This window comes from Nothobranchius furzeri, chromosome 6 (genome assembly GCF_043380555.1).
Source record: "Nothobranchius furzeri strain GRZ-AD chromosome 6, NfurGRZ-RIMD1, whole genome shotgun sequence".
Classification (NCBI taxonomy): Eukaryota; Metazoa; Chordata; class Actinopteri; order Cyprinodontiformes; family Nothobranchiidae; genus Nothobranchius; species Nothobranchius furzeri.
Window position 1 is genome coordinate 70,739,870 of NC_091746.1, and position 19,839 is coordinate 70,759,708.

Genomic DNA, 19,839 nt, shown 5'->3' on the forward strand with positions numbered 1-19,839 from the left:
CATTTTCGGTCTCACATTCGACCTAGAGACGAGGCAGCGACCGGCAACACCCCCACTGATCTCCCAATGGGGAGGGCCGACGATTCGTAAAAATGCCAGGGCCGAATTTTGGTCCCAGTCCACCCCTGGCTACGATGTAGCCACAGCTGCCCTGGGGCGCACTGACAGAGCCGAGGCTGCCTAACAATGGCGCCACCGGTCCCTCCGACCACCACCAGCAGGCAAGGTGGGTTAAGTGTCTTTCCCAAGGACACCATGACAGCGACAGACTGAGCGGGGCTCGAACCTGCAACCTTCCAATTACAGGGCAAGCACTTAACTCCTGTGCCACCCGTCGCCCAACGGGTGGGGGTAGGGGGGTGCTAGGCCATTCAACGTCTTGTAGGCAAATAAAACCCTAACCCTGAAAGTCATCGGCTGCCAGTGGAGATGAGCCAAAACCTGAGTAATGTGACTGCATCTACTGTGTTGGTTAGAAACCTAGCTGCAGCATTTTGAACAGTCTGCAGCCGGTTTAATGCTGAAGCAGGAGCACCAATAAGTGGTGAGTTTGCATAATCCAGGCGAGATGTGATGAAAGCGTGTGTTACAGGCTCCAAACGAGGATGCTTCAGGACCGGTTTGAGGCGTGCAAGGCGGCGCCGTTGGAAAAAACTGACTCAACTGTGTTTATCTGCGGCACCATCGAGAGTTCTGCATCTAGTTTTAGGTCGAGACTAGTGACACACTTCTGGAGTTCACTAAACGGAGGACTGAGGGTGGATGATGCATGTGAAAGGTGCTTGGAGAGTATTGACTCTTTGCAGCATTCAAGCATAGGACGTTTGCAGCCAGCCACTCTTTAGTTGTGCAGTTCCTGTTTTCCCAGCTGATATTTATAACGTCGTCATCAAGGCTACTGCGAAGGGTCGGGTGTCGTCCCGCACCAGTGTGTTGAGCCTACCAGGTGTACCAGTTGTTTCTGTCATATTCTGGGGTAAGCGTCTAACCCAAGACATACAGAATCAGACACGAGTCGAGGTAAAGATAAATAATAATTTATTTCTTAATGATGAGGAGAACTGAGGGCGCACTGATGATCCAGCGGAGGGTAAACCAGGAAGCGGCAACTGAGGAGAACCAGAGGTGAGTAACGGGAATTGTAGTTCATAGAGAGATTTGTAGGCAGAACTTACAATGCGGAAGTTCGGGGTGAAAGTGGAGGGGAGTTGAGCCGGGGTGATATCCAGAGGAGAATAGTAAATTCCAGGTGGAAGGGGAGACGGATGAGGAGGACGAGGATGAGGTAGCGGAGAGGGAGCACGGTGGAGAGCGGGACGGCAGAGCGGAGTTGGTATCCAGGTAGCGAACCGGTGTGTTTCCTGATGCATCCAAGACGGGAGCGAATCCGGAGGAGAAGCGAGTCTGAAGGTAGGTATCAAGCACAACGAGTACAGATTAAAATGAGTTCCAAAAGTTACTAGACAAGACGAGGTTTCAAAGTTACTATGAGCTAGAGACTACCAGGCAGTAGTTAATCATCCGGCATCCTATCTGGATAACCGTCCTCCTTTTAAAGCCGTCCCGCTGATCAGGCTGATGAGGATCAGCTGCGCTCCCTCTCCTGTCGGCAAAAACTCACAGATGGTGAGAAGATGGCAGAGTACTCACCCCGGCTCATGACAGTTTAAAGTGCTGGCGGTTTTGTGCCTGCTGCTCTGCATTCGCTACGGCAACTCCGAACTGTTGGAAGTTGCCCGCAACGACCTGAGCCATCGGGTGCCGGGTTTACCTCGTGGTCGTCTCCAGCCTGCGGCCCTCGGGTCAAACTGCAGAATGGCTCTGGTAGGATGGTTAAAAGAAAGATGGATGACATGATATTTATAGTTAATACATATTTTATTGGACAACATTTAACTTATATTTCATTCACATTTTAAGTTTTTATTAAAATCCCTCATCCTAGTCAAAATAACTTATCTAAATACATCCCCACGTGATCAGTAGAATGGAAATATTTCAGTAACACGGTTTTTTGGGCTGCATGGTGGCGCAGTTGTTAGCACTGTTGCCTCGCAGCACGAAGGTCGCAGGACCGAAACTCGGCTGTGGCCTTTCTGCGTGGAGTTGTGTGTTCTCCCCATGCGTGCGTGGGTTTCCTCCGGGTACTCCGGTTTCCCCCACAGATCACAACATGCCCTACAGGTTATAAATCGTAAGTCACTTTGTGTGACAGCGGTGTCTGTCACCTCATGGACATGGTCTGCTGGTAGTGTTTTCTGTGTTCTGTCCGGGATGACTGGTTGATGTGCACACAATCAGTCTTCTGTTTATGAATGTTTGTGTTAATTTTGTGTTTCTGTTTTGAGTTACCAGTGACTTGGAGTTTCCCATGGAGTCTCACACCTGCAGCTCATCTCCTGAGGAAGCCTAATCGGTACTCCTGGGATCTACCAACTCCCAAGGGAGGGGAGATTCATGTTTATACTTGTGTTTAATTTAATGTAGATGTTTTCTGTTATGGATAGGAAGTTTGTAATAATGATTTAGTTATTTGAGTTACCTGAATTGATTAGACTGGTTAGTTTGTGTGTGTGTGAGGATGTGTGTGTTAATTGTATGTTAATTGTTCCCCTCTTGTATGTAGAGTGGTCTGATCAGCCACTATTTAAGTTGAACCTGGTGTGTCTGAAATGTCTTTTGTTTTCTGGAGATGGTCTTGTGCTGTGATTGGGTTAAAGTTTCTGTTACCTGTGAAGCTGCTCCAAAATAAAATGGAGGTTTTTGAGTCTTATGAGTAGTGCGTCTCTGGCTGGTTTGGGCAAGTCCCTGACACTTTGGATAAAAGCGTCTGCCAAATAAATAAACAAACATGCAGCCAGAGCAAATAACCCTGGCTACTACATGCTGTATCTTCCCTTGACAGGAGTCTTGAGTCTGCACAACTCAGCACTTTAATCAGATGACTTCATCAGCTGAGCGCAGCTTCATCAGATAATAAAGATGAACAGTAGCATTCTTTCCCCAAGGCCCTTCCCAAGAGAACTGCTTTAGATAAACTTTATTCCCAGAAGAAAAGATTTCATAATTAAAAGTAATCCTTATAATTCAAAATAGTCATTGAATGAACTTTTGCTATGTAGAATTATAAGCAATGAAATGTCTCATTAATGTGCTCAATGTTTTAGTAATGTTCACAGGATGAGGTCATCACACACCAGACAAGAAGTGTTACGTCCCCTCTTTTGTCTAGGAGTGATGAGGGGAGAATACAGTGTAAAATAAAGCAATGTTAAACGAAAGGAAAAGTAAGGAGAGATGGTGTGTCAGGTAAATGAGTGACTGGAGAAAGATTTACGAAATGGTTTAAAAGATTTATTCACACAAAGGTTGGATTTAAGATGATTAACAAGTTAAACCAAATAAACTCCCTCCGCTAAAATAGGGAGTGTGCAAAACAATAACCAGCTTAAAGCGCTCTAACCAGAGAGAGGAGAGAATAAAGAAAAATGGGGCAATATACTGATCTTAACTAAACCAACCACCGAAGGACCAAATAACCAAAATGACCCACAATTACCATCACTGAACTCGAATTCCCCTGAGCTACAATCCTCAAAGTTAAAACACAAGTCAAACACTGTTTCCATCATGGGAGAAGAAGTGGAGGTGGTTGAGGAATACAAATACCTTGGAGTTCACCTGGACAACAGACTGGACTGGAGAAAGAACAGTGAAGCCGTTTACAAGAAGGGACACAGCAGACTGCACTTCTTGAGGACGCTTAGGTCCTTCAATGTCTGTAGCAAGATGCTGCAGATCTTCTACAAGTCTGTTGTTGAGAGTGTGATCTCTTCAGCCATCGTCTGTTGGGTAGCAGCATCAGAAGCAGGAACCTGAAAAGGCTCAACAGCCTAATAAAAAAGGCTGGTTCTGTTCTGGGGACGACTGTGGAACCACTGGAGGAGATGATGCAAAGAAGGATTCTCCAGAGAATCAAGAAAATGATGGACAACCCTGAGCGTTCTCTTCTCAAGACTGTCCGACAACGGAAGAGTGTCTTCAGTCAGAGGCTTCTTCAGTTTGGCTGCAACACTGACCGCTACTGGAGATCCTTCCTGCCAACAGCCATTGTAATATACAACAACTCATTGACGACTTGATTATTATTATTATCCTGAGCTACTACAGCAATCATTTTCCCTCTGGGGTTAATAAAGTATTTTTGAGTTGAATTGAATTGAATTGAACAAAGACTAACTAAGGCCCTGTCCACACGTAGCTGGGGATCTGCCAAAACGTAGATATTTTTCTACATTTTGGCCTGTCATCCACACGAAAACGGAGTTTTTTCACACGAAAACTGATCTTTTTAAAAACTCCGGCCAAAGTGAAGATCTGCGTTTTCTCCGTTTTGGATGTCTGCGTGTGGACAGACAAAACCGGAGTTTTAAGGTCCGCAACGTCACTTTCCGCGACAAAAAAATGCTGACATCACGTGTGCGACCTGTGTTTACACTAGCCGACAGCATGGATGCCCTCAGAGCTGCGCTCGCTTTATCAATTGTCCAAGCGCTTTTTGTTTGTTTGTTTTTGCAAGCGAAATTACTGCTCCTTGTGGAAGACCACAGACGAAGGACGAGGTTAAGAACGGGGGAAGTACTGCCGCCTACAGGTCTGGCATGTCCTTAACAACGTATTTATCCGGGTACATGTGGACAGAGTTTGTTTTTAAAACGAGGTGGTGTGGATGCAAGTTTTTGGAGGGGCGGATATTCGTTTAAAAAAAACCCGGCTACGTGTGGACTAGGCCTAAAACTGAGGATAGGAGATTCAGAACACCAAACGGGTGGCAAAAAGGCAAATTAGCTGTAGCAAAACTGGGGCACTAAGTAGTTAATCAAACACCCCAGGCATGGAGATCACAGTCTGGTCACCTACACAACAGAGTTTTCTAAAGAGATAACAGCTTTAACGCTCTCGTCCCCCCTGTCACTGTCTCCCCGAGTGAAGAAAAGGGGAGGCTTACAAAGGTTCCAGGTGCAGCTGTCCTTCATCACTCTCTCTGCTGGTCTCTAGTGGTGGATAGCAGGACTTCAGGACTGGAGGCCTGCAGCAAGAAGAACACCAGGGCAAAGCAGAGAGCAGAACCTCCGGGTTCGTCACAAGAAGTAAAATTAAGAATGCATGACACATAACTAACCTAGACTCAGAGACTCAGCGTCTCAGAGCGTGTGTGTGTGAGATTCTTGGTAAGTTGGTCATAGATAACAGCGGGTACATAAACCAGCCGCTCTGCTTTCTCGGGAGTCGAGAGAGAAAGTTAAAGACTGGCCGTCTCTTAGCAGATCTCTAGCTCAGAAAGATTTTGACACGCAGTCAAAACCTTAAACCTTTTTCGCACCTGCGAAGCTGAACAACAAGATAGTTTCCTGCAGAACAAAGCTGATTTTGCAAAACTCCTTCAGAGTTATTTTAAGACGCGTTGTTTCCATCCATCTTTCGTTACCCGGGAGACATCTCTGGACTGAAAGGTGGTACCTCGGTACTCTACAGCCCTCCGGTGCCAGCGGTCATCCGACCACTCTCCCTTTCGGTTCCTCAAGGGGGTCTCCGAATCCGGGTAATGTAGACACACAGATGGCGTCTGAATGTGGTTTTGATAATAACATCTTTCTAGCTTATTTGCAAACCAAATTCTTTCCACTCAGAACTCAGCTCTGAGAAACGGAGATTCTGAATACAGTAGATTCACACATAGGTTCCAGACAACCATCTTTTAGTTCCATCCACTCACAGGATAATAGTTTAAACCATTTGTCAAGTCTTCATTGTTTGTAAAATAAATTCTTATTTGTTTGCAAACACTGACTGGTTCTTGAATCATAAACAAAGTGTGAACGATCCCTTAATAATTAAAAGAATCCTAGAAACTTCTAATTAATCATCCTAAGACCAAGCAAGGTGATATTCTATAATTAATAGAGTATTACAGCGATCGGTCACAAGTAATGAGAATAGAAGTAAATAGCTTTTAAGCAATTTATTTAGCCCACATTACTCTATTATTTCCCATTACAGTGCTATAGGCTTAGACTGCTGGAGGACACACTGACCACTTTCCACACTCGACTAGTTTCTTCTACAATCTGCTCTTTAACTGCATTATTTCCTGCTATTTCAGCTGTTAACTTTATTTTCTCTCTTAAGTGTTTTTCTCCCCAGAAGAAGCTACAACGACGTTCTGCTGAGCTGTGGTGGCCTCATGGAGGGGGCCATCGGCTAGCACACTGCTGCTAACCACTTAAAATTTCTCCCTCTCCTGATAATAACTTTTTACTCTCTTTGACATTGAATGTGCTACTACTAGTTTACCCGTTTAATTATAGATTCACTAGAATAAATACAATAAAGTTTATCTCTCACCAAATAGAATATTTACTTAGAAATCACAATGTAACCTTTGTGTGTTTGTGTGTGTGTGTGTGTGTGTGTGTGTGTGTGTGTGTGTGTGTGTGTGTGTGTGTGTGTGTGTGTGTGTGTACCTCACCCCTGCCACGTGGACCTCAAGGGATTAACCATCAATCCTGCTCAATGGTCACCTTTCCTCGCGGGGTCACCCATTAGGACAGTGGGAGGGTTAATAAACTTGAATTGAATGGGATTCGGGTTGTTCTCTGTTGTTGTTTTGCATCATGAAGGTTTGGATAGCAGCTAAACATCTTAAACCAACAGATCTGCTGCAGATCACAAACAGAAGAAACACGTCAGTGGAAACTGCTTTTTCGTGGAAACACCAGCTATGATGTTTGGATTCTGTTCGGGTTTTCCCCGTCAATTTTTCCCTCAGCCAACCAGTCTTTATCCGTACACACCTGCCTTCCAGGACTCGCCCACCTGTTCCTCTTGATAAGAATCACTTGTCTGAATTTTACATTAACATCACTATTTATCTGATGCAACTTAAACTCAGCAGATGATCATAAATGTTGGCCCCGTCTTACACCGATCGAGTCATCATTTCATCACTTTTAAGCACCGTGGAGGAATCCAGTTTCTGCAACAACCTCCCACATCTCCTCTCTTCTGCCTCAGGCTGCTGTCATGTCATCATGAGAGAAAAGATCTTTCCAGTGAAACTTCAGAGGCAGTTAGGCTAAAAATAGCCTGGATGGGCTGTGTCAGGAAGTTGGCTCCCTGGTTTAATTCTCATTTACGAGCTTTAAAACAAAACTCTAGAAACTTGGAGAGAACATGGCGCTCTACACACCAGGAGGACTCCTACTGATCCTGGAAAAATAGTCTTGTGCTTTGTAAAAATAAGCTTCGACAAACTAGAACTGCTTATTTCTCAGCATTAATTGAGGAGAATAAGCATAATTCTAAATTTCTTTTCAGTACAGTTGCTAAACTTACACAGAATCATAGCTCTGAGCCATCTATTCCCTTAGCCCTCAGCACCAATGACTTCATGGGATTTTTCACAAGTAAAATTAATTCTATTAGAAACAAAATCTTTAGCATCCTCCCTAATGCTATTTCATCTTCCTCAGTAAGTGAGGCAGCATCAGAGGTGACTGTAGAACCTCATCTGTGCTTGAACTGAAGGAATTTCGGTCTGGTTTTAGAGAGCATCACAGCACTGAAACTGCATTAGTGAGAGTTACAAATGATATTCTCATGGCCTCAGATAAGAATCTTGTGTCTGTTCTAGTCTTGTTAGATCTCAGTGCTGCCTTTGACACAGTTGATCATGTAGCGTCACTGAATGGCCTGATTCTTGACCCTCAGGTCAGACACACAGCCTGGGTCACGTTGACAGTGTTTCTTTCACAGGAGACTGAATGCCTGTCTACCACCCCTTTAATCTGACTGCCTTTATCTGACTGCTGTTCCATCCGCAAGACGAAGGACACTTCAAAATTTAAAAGAATCAATTTAATAAACTCTTTTTACTGTCCATAACAATGTTCATAAATAATCATCAAGGTTCATTATAACTGTTTAATTACTGAAACAAATTATTATTCTTTGGTTAATAATAATAATTATTTATGCTCATCAGTAATGTTTAACTATGACAAGATCATCTGCACTTATACACAATCATACAGGACACAGTAAATCAGGTTAAGGTTAACTGCACTCACATGATTCTTTTCTCATCCACGAGAACTTCCTATTTTCAGGGAGGACGTGTTTCTGAGGTATGTTAAATCTTCCTGTCAAAACCTGATTCGTAGACCAGGTAATGCCCATCTTATAAAACAGAACTCTCGGCATTTAGCGAGTGAGTTCTGGAGAAGTGGGATGGCCGCCCACACGCTCTTTAACCAACAAGAGATTTCTGTCACGCTGGCAGAATTGCTACGACACAACAAACGACACCTGCAGAACAAAGCTGACACAAACTCCTTCAGAGTTATTTTTGAGACGCAAACAGTTTCATCAGTCGTGGTGACCCGGAGACATCTCAGGACCGACTTGGTCGCCCTAAGATGCTTCTACCCACCTCGTGCTTGGGATCATCATCTCCTCCTGACATCTCGGATCCAAAAGGGGGTCTCCTAACTGAGTGAGGTAGACACTTCCAACAGATTGTGTCTGAATGTTGTTTGGTAACAACAACTTAGTTAGTTGCAACCAAATTCCTTTTCACCCAGAACGCGCTCTCCATCAAGATACACGTTCTGAGACATCACGCATTCATCAGCAAGCAAAACACACTTCATCTTAGATCCATCCAACACAGAGGTTGTTTTAATACCGAAGCTTTCATAAATTGTCTTTTAAACTGTCACGTTTAAATTGTTAGTAATACATTTCTTAACTTTTTTAAACTTGACTCTTCATTGAAATAAACACAGAGTGGGGGTATATTGATCACTGAACGAACAAAGATCTTTAGATCTTCTGAATTAACAAATAACTTTGCTATTAAATTAAATATTTAAAATTAAATATTAATCTTTTGATTAAACATAGACCGAGCAAGTTGGTGTTTGAATTTACAACTATTATATACATATATCCGTATGTGTATATATGCATGTAAATTTCATTCATTAATTTGATCTTTCTTAGGAATTAAACATAAGCTGAATAGCAACAGCCTTTAATTCCTAAATATGTAGTTCATTAACCGCTACAATCACAATGTTCTTGTAGAAAGGCTTGAACATGTTGGAGGGATTCAGCTGGTTTAAATCCTACCTGTCTGATAGATTTTGTAAATGTACATGACAAATCTTTTTCATACTACAGGGTTACTTGTGGAGTACCACAGGGTTCAGTGCTTGGACCAATTCTTTTACTATATATATGCTTCCAATTGGTAAAATCATTAGACAGCATGGGATAAACTTCCACTGTTATGCTGACGATACTCAGTTATATCTGTTCATTAACCCTGATGAACCTAATCGGTTAGGTAGACTACAGACTTCTCTTGAAGACATAAAAAATTGGATGACTCTAAACTTTTTGCTCTTAAATTTAGACAAGACTGAAGTTCTCATCTTTGGACCAGAAATCCAGAAAATGAAATTGCTTAGTCAATCACCTGACCCGAACGGCATTACATCAAAGCCTCTGTTTTAATCGGCAGGACAGATTGAGATAAGTTTGTGTTTATTAGAAACGTTTCTCAGCTTCATGGATCCAGTTTGACAAAATAATATTTTATCAGAAAAACAAGTAAAAGCTTATTAAAACAAGAGCTGCATCAGAATAACCTGAGTGGTTTGTTCACATCAGTGTTTCCCCTAGGAATTTTTCCAGCTGGGGGGGGGGGGGGGGGGGGATTAAGGCACATCTCAACTTTATGTTAATATTGTTTTATTTGATGCACTCCACTTTGAACTGCACCAAACCAGCAGCTGCTGCATTTTAATAACTAGTATTAAAGGTGATTACACCAATATTTGCAAAAGAATGATTTTTGTTTTAAACTCTCAGTGACACACTTTGCAGGGTGGGTTTGGCATTTAATTTTTCTTGTCGTCTGGAAAAACATCTCCTTCTGCCCCCCTTTATTTGACTTTCTGCCCCCTTTATTTAGGTCCTAGATCATTACTGGGCTGGCCCTGTTAAAAACCTTCTACACCCCTGCTTAGTAGACTTAATGAAGTATTTTTAAGTCAGTATAAAAATGACTGAAACACAAATTTAGATATTTGGCATTACTGCGCAATATCTTTGATTTAATTTATTTGTTAAGAACATCAAGATGCATTACAGTGAACATTTTAATAAAGTAAATGTTTCTAGTGCAGAGAGGAGACAGCCCATAGAAGCACTGATTTGATCTCATTTCAGAGAAAAATAGAACAGGTCAGATGCACCTAATGAATAAAATTACTAACATAAACTCAGGAATCTGTTTCTTTGCTTCACTGTTCTGGTGCTGAAAACATCACTAATGAGGATCAAAGGAGATACACAGATGAATGCACCTCTTATTTATTATTTGGAAATTAGTGGGTGTGGTTTACATCAATACATCATTTTAAATCTGAAATTGATATGGATTGATCAGAAGTTGATATGTGTTATTGTTTATTAGAAAACTATTTACAGAGCAGCCTCAGAATTGAGATTAAATATTTTTGATCACAATAGTAAAGGAACTATTACAGAACAAGTTTTTCAGTTAAATCAGAACATTAATATTTAAGTGCATGAATTAATACATCTGAACTCATGCAGTAGGAACTAGGAAATATGAAATACTAGAACCATTTTATTTTAATTTGATTAAACTGATTTTTTCCTAACGTTGTTGGAATTTTTCCCACACACACACTTAAACAAAACAATGTTGACTGAGGTGTGTGTGTGAGAGAGAGAGAGAGAGAGAGAGAGAGAGAGAGAGAGAGAGAGAGAGAGAGAGAGAGAGAGAGAGAGGGAGAGAAAGAGAGAGAGAGAGAGTTAAAATAATTAAAAAAAAACCCGACCGGAGCGGAGGCAGTGACCGATGCAGCACGAGCCGTTTTCAGCTCTGTCTTGTCAAATTCACCACATACGTTACGAAAAACGTAACTTTAAATATTCAACCGAAAGAGGCAAGCTGAAGAAAACCTAGGGAGTGTGTGTGTGTGTGTGTGTGTGTGTGTGTGTGTGTGTGTGTGTGTGTGTGTATGGGCCGGACGGACTGAGCTCCAAGCTGCAGTTTTGTGTGTAGGGAGGGGCGGGCGCTCTATGTGACTGGCCAATCACAGAGCGTGAAGACAATCAGTTACCCAATGAGGATTTTCCTTCAGCACGATTACAGAAATTTACGAGTTTTACTCGTTTCATGCTCGTATTCGTCAAAAATGCTTTATCCGTACCGGATACTCGTCTGAAATGAGTTTCCGGCTCATCCCTAGCTGTAACCACCCTGCCCTGCCTCCTCCTCCTCCTTGCTGCCTGCCGGCTGTGATCACAAGCAACAACAGAGTAGTTCCCGCTGCTTCTTTGGGAAACAGCTCTAAATAAATAAATAAATAAAGTAAGAAATAAATCAATAAAACTTATCTTGTAGGCGTGGCGCTGGGATTGCTACGTCTATGTAAGGGTAACACTGCACATTATAAACAACCTGATTCATATTAGCATCATTTACAGTCACAGCCAACTGTGAGCAGCTGAGCCCAGCAGATGTTTCTGACCTTCTCATTGTTAAAATATGTAACGGTATGAAATGACTGTTTTCCACCAAAAGTCATTTCCCCCTCTCCTCTGACACAGAACTAGTCTGCATGAGATATGGCCTCAAGGTCTCATGCATTTGTTATAAACTGCTTCTTTCCAGCTCAACAGAAGAATGAAGAATGGACTCTCTCCTTTTAATAAATCAAAGAACTCTATTTTTAATAAAGCTAATCACGCAAAGTGTTAGTCAATAATAAGATGTGACCTATCTGTGAAATCAAAATATTAATTACTTTATTAAAATCCTATAGAATATAATAATTAATGTGACTTTAAAAGTTCCCACTAGGACTGATCTCACGAAGTGTTAAGAGACGACACATTACTTTTACTGATCCAATCAGAATCTGCCAGATCTGACGGAGGCGTGGTTTTGGTGGTGTTTGGTAAATCTGTCAACTTTTCATTCGACCATAAACCAAAACATCCGAAGTATCAAACTATGCCCACGTCATCTTTAACGCCAGTCCAAGGCGTTCTAAAGAAGTGTCAGAGTGGCCGATCCGTAACTTTCCTCTTCAGCCAAAAGAACCAACGACAAGATGGATAAAATCTGTTGCTGTTCCAACTGCTGCAACGGTTCCTTTCAGAATAAAAGCTGAACCATCAAGAACCAGGTTCGGGTCTCGCTAGATGCCAACAAAACCGTCGTGACCCAGAAGTATCTCACAGACTGGTCTGGTCAGCAACCGCTGCTTTTCCTACCGGCTTCGGTTCCAGAGAGGGTCCAGCTGGACCTCGACATTCCTGATCTAACGGGGACTTCCGCTAAGGGTATGTAGGCCGACGGAATGGCGTCGAATGTGTTTATGAATCTCCTAACCAAAGCTTAACGCGAAGACATCACCTTCACTTCCCACCAGAACTTATCGCTTCTTCGGATTTGCTGGTTCTGAACAACATTACACATCACACCATTCTCCGTCTCATTCACCTTAGTTACACCATACATTTAGTGTTAAAGTTAGTCTAGTTTTAATTTGTTTAGTAATAAATCTTTAAACTTTTAAACTCGACTCTCTCTCTTCTGTTGTCTCTGAGTGAATACGAAGCTGTTACATAATCCCTGCAAGAAAAAGTTCCAATCTTCCGGTTAAAATAACCCAACAGATCCACAAGGTTGATTTCGTATTTCCCATGGAATCCTACGTCTTATGGCTCATTAAATAACATGTAATTTAAATCATTACAGAATGGCGAGCCTAAATGATCTCAAAGTCTTAACTTGCACCAAAGTTGTCCAGCTAATTCTTCAAAGCATCGGACAGAAAACCATCTACATGTAGAACAAGAGTTTAGTCCTCTCCGAACACCAGCTGGAGGCTCACAAAGACTCGCTACAGATGAAACACGCCGAACTGCGAGGCGGTGACCATGTGGGAGCCTTTTATCAGGAAAACGCTCAGAAGATCTTCCTTCTCTAGTTCGAAGAGTTCTCCCACAAAGACGTTGTGGAAGCCAAAGTCGGAGCAGTCCCATCGGTCCTTGGCCTCCAGCAGCGGTTGTTTGTGCGGGTAGCCTCTGGACAGGAGCTGCAGCTGCACGGCGAAGGCCTGGGACGCGAAGCTGCTCCTGTCGTCGCACACCAGGGTGAAACGGATGTAGACAAAGTAAAATCCTTTCCCAGGTATCACTATGGAGTCTGTTTCCTTGTCGTAGCTTTTGATGGAGTTTGAACTTTCCCAGCTGAGGACTGAGTCGTTTTCCACCGTTGTGAGGTTTGCTCCTGCAGGAAGAAACAGGTGGAGTTATGACACGATCCTCAAACATCAGAGGAAGGGAGGAATTCTGCTCCTCCTATGGGAATCATCTTAGCTGTAGGAGTTCAGTGTGTCTGGAAGAATTATGCTGAGAAGCATCTCCGAGTCCCGTGATGGTTTAACCACGGAGCGTCCATCAAAGTTCTCCCGTCTGGGTCCTACCTGCACAGGTAAACAACCTGCTTCTGTTGGGCTGGTTGGATGAATGTTAGCTAAATATTGCCTTCAAGTCTTTCTCTGTATTTTTGAAACGTTTGAGGAGCGTCCACATTTTGAAGATATGAGCCAAAGGTCACCAGCTGAAAGTCCAGGGTTAGGTAACGTGGTTACCAAAAGCCTTTAGGTGTGTTCGGGTTAGGGCTAAATCGGGGGTCGGCAACCCGCGGCTCTAGAGCCGCATGCGGCTCTTTGGCGCTCTCTAGTGGTTCCGTGGAGCTTTTTCAAAAATGTTTGAAAATGGAAAAAGATGGCTGAAGGAAATACATTTTTTGTTTTAATATAGTTTCGGTAGGAGGACAAACATGACACAAACATTCTTAACGTTTTTCAGTGCTGTAAAAATGTGTAGGAAAACATTAAATTTAAACATTTCTGTCAACGAAGATTTGCGTCATAGCCTGCGACACACGTTTCTATCAGCCGGGCGGGATGCCAGGCAGGTGATTCAACGTTTCTTGGACCGAATCATTTGCATTCATTGTCAATGCAGAAGAACTGCCTGAATGTTTTTGCTCTGTAACGAGAAGTTGTCAAATAACAAAAAGAGTAATGTGGAAAGACATTTCCAGGGAAGGCATGCTGCATTTGCAGCCGAGTATCCAGTTGGGAGTGAGAGAAAAGGTGCGACTGCATTACTTCTGGAGAAATTACAGGAGCGCAAAAATAGATTTAAGAAGTGGACTGCATCTCCAAACTCCACTACTGCTGCAAGTTTTGTTGCAACCCGGGAGATAATAAAGCGTTTTTATAAACGCAGGCTGCGTTTTATTGCACTGTTTGTTGCCCCGATGAGGGGCACGTTATGCACGTTCCATTTTGTTGTTTTTTCGAATCCTAAAAATAAAAATGACATCAAAAATCGGATTTATTTATTGCATTTCTTTAATTTCATCAAAGCAATGAAACACGATTCATTAATGTTGTAATGAAGTTAAACTTGAGGCGGCATCGTACAACAGAGTAGTCACGTGGTGCGTCATTCTCTACAGGATACGCTACAGGGAAAATAAACATTTAATCATGAAGGCTCATTATGTATTTGTAGCCAACTTAGTCATTTTGATAGTAGGCTAATATAGATACGTACAGCATGTGTTACCTTCATTATTAGGCTTATATAAGGCTTTTAATTTGTTGTGGCTCAGGACATATTTGTTTTTTTGTTTTTTTGGTCCAATATGGCTCTTTCAACATTTTGGGTTGCCGACCCTTGGGCTAGATGAACCCGTTCTGGAGCTGCAGCCGAGGGCCGTAAACGGCCCGCGGGCCACAATTTGGTGACCCCTGATTGAAACATAACAGCCTGAGGAGGTGACTGACTGAACTTCACAGCCGTTTTTGTCGTTAGGAGGAGCTGGATAAACACGGATGAAAGTCGGAGAACTTACGGAGGAAAATCCTCAGCGGCGGCTGGATTCCACCGTTTTCTGTGGACGGAAGGAGGAGATGAGATCAGAGGTCTGCTGGATGGATGAGTGCGGGTAGAACATGAAGGTCCTGACCTACCTGACGGACACGGACTCTGCTGCCAGAAGGCTTTTCCAGGCTCAGGAGATCTCTGTGGATGAAGGAGTCACATGGTTGATTACAGCTCAGCCATACAAAAGCCTCTGAGAAACCTGGTTCACTCAGATGTTAATAAAACCAAACGTGAGTCTCCTGTTCTCCTCCTGCAGGTTCCGGCTCAACACGTGGAGTCATGCTGGGGCCGAGTCGGGGTCTAGCTGTGGGTTTAGCATCCTCACAGCTGCCAGCAGCTCAGGATCAAACCAGGTGAATGATTTAAAACAGGATCAGAAGGAGGATCTCACCTCCTGTGAACCAGAAGTGTTGGTGTAGAAGAAGAAAGCAGCACAGCTGAGCATCAGGAGCAGGGAGATGAGCCGCAGCCTGGCTTCCTGTCGCTTCATGTCCTGGCAGTGACGGATGAGGATGAGAGCAGACTCCTCATGGTTCATTCCCATTCCTCCAACAACCGTGCGCTCGGCTGGTTGGCTCCAGTCCCTAAGAGCCATTCTCTCCCTCTCTGGGTGTGTGGACATGTCTGCATCTGGATCGGGTTCTGGAAATAACTGAACTGATTCAGCTTTAATAGAACTGATGACGTGGAGAGAAACACCCACACGACCTCAGCCAGACAGGGAGGAGGAGCCAAGAGGAGTTCTGACACACCAGAACCCAGGGTAACAGAACCTGGGGCCCAGAACCCAGGGAACCAGAACCCAGGGTAACAGAACCCGGGGCCCAGAACCCAGGGAACCAGAACCCAGTGTAACAGAACCCGGGGCCCAGAACCCAGGGAACCAGAACCCAGGGATCAGAACCCAGGGGACTAGAACCCAGGGAACCAGAACCCAGGGTATCTGAACCCTGGGGACCAGAACCCAGGGAACCAGAACCCAGGGACCAGAACCCAGGGCACTAGAACCCAGGGAACCAGAACCCAGGGACCAGAACCCAGGGACAAAAACCCAGGATATCTGAACAGAACCCAGTAAATCCTGAGGTATCCCATAATTCCTTGCAGCAGAATGTCTCAGCCGGTGAAAAAGCCTTTTTCTTCTCAGCCAACTTTTTTAATCGAGTTTGATGTCATACCGTTACATCAGAGGACTTATTCCAGAGCCAAAACTCATCCCAGTTACTTTCTGTTGAGGTCAAAGGTCAGAGGAAAACTGTTTAATCGTTTCAATTTGTTTAAAGAAACTTTAATCTTTTATTTCTTTTTGAACGTTTGATTTCTGAAGCAACATTTAGACTCAAAACAGTCATTTCTGTTCCTTATTTGTTTTTATTTGTTTCTTTGTTCAAATGTGAGATGGACATTAGACTCTAGTGGCAAACATGTTTAGTCTTTCCTATGTTTTTTTTCTGCTCCACAAAAATATGTTTACTTATTTTCCTCTCTTTCTCCATAATTGTTTATTGAGTTTAGTTATTTTTGTTTAGTTTGTTAAAGAAAACAAATCTGTAAAGAATCACATGACCAATAAAACAGCTGTTTTGTTTTTGATAGTGAATCATCTTCTACCCGGAGCCACCTGCTGACCCTCTGAAGCCAGACGGCGCCCTCTGCAGCCCAAACGCTGGTAGGAACCAGAACCCAAAGCTTTTGTTGTCTCTGCACAGGGGCGTCGCTAGGATTGAGAGATCAGGGGTCGTAGCCCCAGCAGCCTGATGTTGAGCTTAGTTCTAAATCCTATTCAAATCTGACTAAAAAACAACGTGCTTGTGGAAAGATCTCCCCCAGATGTGATCATGCGCCCTGGCTACTCGGCCACGGGGATTTCCACGCATGACTCTCACCCAGGAGTCTGGGGATCGAATCTCACCTGGGCCCTTGTTTCTCCATCTTGCCACACCTAGAAAAAGGTTGTCATGGTCTGCATCTGTCCCCTCCTTTATGTGTCTCCTGATGTGTCTCCATCCTCTCTAGTTTCCCTTCTGCGTTTCATAGCGCCCTCATGTGTCCTTTGTCTGCATCTCTATATTGTGTCTTCTGTTTGTAGGCCTTTTTATCATTCCCTCAGGTCCGGTGTTCATTTATGGGCCATTCCCATCTGTACTGGGTCGGCCCGGGCCGGGTAGCGTAGGTTGTTTACATATCTGGGTGGCCTGGTATTTTTTCCGGGCCAACCAAGGCTCATTCTCAGCCCTCTTCTCGAGGGGGTCTGCTTCAGGCCGACCAGGGCCAACACACCCACTGCTGACAGCAAATTCACACCTTCCATTAGAGCAAGCCTCTGATTGGTGGGTAGAATCAGCCCACATGGGCTTAAGACAAGGATGTGTGGAATCAACCGGGCCAGGCTGGGGCCGACTGGGGCTACCTGGCCCGGTACAGATGGGAATGGCCCATTAGTTATCCTCTGTCCCTCCAGTTGCAGCTCCAGCCTCTTGTTCCCCAGCCCAGTATATGTGTGTGTGAGTAATTTATCTGTGTGTGTGTGTGTGTGTGTGTGTGTGTGTGTGTGTGTGTGTGTGTGTGTGTGTGTGTGTGTGTGTGTGTGTGTTAGTCCTTCCCGCAGCCTTTTAGTTTGGATTTGTAGTTTTAGGTTTATCTGTCCTTCTTTGGTTCTGTTTCCCCATTTAGGTAATTATTGTCACCTGCCTTCCCTCCAGCCCTCACTCCACACACCTGCTTCCTGTTCCCTTAATTACTCCTACCTGTTATTTAAGCCCCGTCTTTTCTTTGTCTTGTGTCGGTCCATTGTTTGTAGTTCTGTCAGTCTTGTTTCTCTGTGTATAAACCAAAGTTTTTGGATTTCCAGATCTTTATCTGGTTTTTGGATTTTGGCTCACAGCCTTGGATTTACATTATTTTTTGGCTCTCCTTTTAAATAAAGGATTTTACTTAACCTTCATCCCTGCCTCGTGTCATCCTGGGTACTGCATATTTGGGTCCTCCAACACCATATCATGACACCGGTGTGCTGAAAGGTTATAATAAGAAGTGGCAACGGTACTGGTAGCGACCCAACGCACTGCTCTCTGTCCCTAAAGGATATGAGTCTGATGATCTGATCATCATGATCAGTTCCTGACAGCCGCTGTTTCTCCCTCCCCAACCCACCCCGCGCACCCAGCATTGTGATAATTAGACTGGCCCAAAACCTCCCCCAGAACCAGGTTCTCCAACATGATCACACACAGGCCAGCCTGAACATGCATCTGTGGCCTTTCTGCTCTACCTTTCCTGGCTCGTCTCGGTCCATTCTGCCTCTGGGCCAAAGGTGCGGTGGTTCTGTAGCATGCTCTGGGTGGGGGTGGTTCGGTAGCGCGCTCTGGGGTGGGGGGTGGTTCAGTAGTGCGCTCTGCAATGGGGGATGGTTCTGTAGAGCGCTCTGGGGTGGGGGGTGGTTCTGTAGCGTGCTCTGGGGTGGGGGTGGTCTGTAGCACGCTCTGGATGGGGGTGGTTTGGTAGCGCGCTCTGGGGTGGGGGTGGGGGGTTCGGTAGTGCTCTGGGGTGGGGGGTAGTTTGGTAGAGCACTCTGCGTTGGGGGGTGGTTTTGTAGCGCGCTCTGGGGTGGGGGTGGTATGGTAGCACACTCTACGGTGGGGGGTGTTTCGGTAGAGCACTCTGCGGTGGTTCTGTAGCACTCTCTGGGTGGGGGTGGTTCGGTAGCACGCTCTGGGGTGGTGTTGTAACGCGCTCTGGGGTGGGGGGTGGTTCTGTAGCACACTCTGGGGTGGGGGTGGTTTTGTAGCGCATTCTGGGGTGGGGGGTGGTTCAGTAGAGCACTCTGCAATGGGGGGTGGTTCTGTAGCACTGTCTGGGTGGGGGTGGTTCTGTAACATGCTCTGGGGTGGTGCGGTAGCGCTCTCTGGGGTGGGGGGTAGTTTGATAGAGCACTCTGCGGTGGGGGTGGTTTTGTAGCGCACTCTGGGGTGAGGGGTGGTTCTGTAGCGTGCTCTGGGGTGGGGGGTGGTTTGGTAGCGCACTCTGGGGTGGGGGTGGTTCTGTAGCGCACTCTGGGGTGGGGGGTGGTTCGGTAGTGCACTCTGGGGTGAGGGGTGTCTGCAGTGCTTTGCCAGACCCCGACAGAGGAGGGGTGTCTGTGTATGGCGTCAGACCCATGCCACAACACGTGCACGCGGATTGGGTCCACATCGCGCGTGTGAACGGGACTCGCGAGTGAAAATATACATGGCGAGAGGTCATTTGTGCACTGAGAGGGAGCAAACTGTGTCTGTGAGCGCACAAGGATGTGCACAAGTGACAAACCTGCGTGCGCGCGTTGCCAACGAGCACACGACAGAGGAAAACGTGCGCGCGCGGCAGCCTCTCTGCGCGCTCGGCAGCCTCTCTGCGCGCTCGGTTTCTGACTCCGCTCGCTCGGCTGTGAAGGGGTTTTGGCACTCTGGAGGCGTGGCCTGTGGCAGATCTTCTCTGTCCTCTGATTGGTTAGTTTACCCCGCACTTTACCCTCTACCTCATTGCCCCATTGGCTTCCTGTCGGACCAAAATGATGGAAGCTATATCTATATAAAAAATCTGATATTCAGTAGTTGTTGTCATAGCTCAGCTGGGAGAGCAGGTGACTCTCCCCCTGGAGGATCCAGGTTCGAGTCTGGGCAAGGAAAACAAAGTAGATGTCATGGTATTTTTTCCTAATTCCTGTGATATTATTTTACAGTTGTGACCGTTCAACTGTCATTAAACGTCCGAATGTTTGCTGGGCAGTGT

General features: G+C 44.8%; 1 protein-coding gene across 1 annotated transcript; it reads right to left on the reverse strand.

The window, feature by feature from the left end:
• Nucleotides 1–10,010: 10,010 nt before the first annotated feature.
• LOC139070261 (uncharacterized) lies at nt 10,011–18,033 on the reverse strand. Its single transcript, XM_070551991.1, has 9 exons — nt 18,012–18,033; nt 16,959–17,014; nt 16,684–16,789; nt 16,251–16,300; nt 15,792–16,132; nt 15,464–15,749; nt 15,159–15,210; nt 15,041–15,079; nt 10,011–13,399 (listed from the first exon to the last, which is right to left on the reverse strand). Exons 1-9 carry the CDS (start codon nt 18,031–18,033, stop codon nt 13,011–13,013), a joined length of 1,341 nt encoding a protein of 446 aa, XP_070408092.1. The 3' UTR covers nt 10,011–13,010.
• Nucleotides 18,034–19,839: the final 1,806 nt, after the last annotated feature.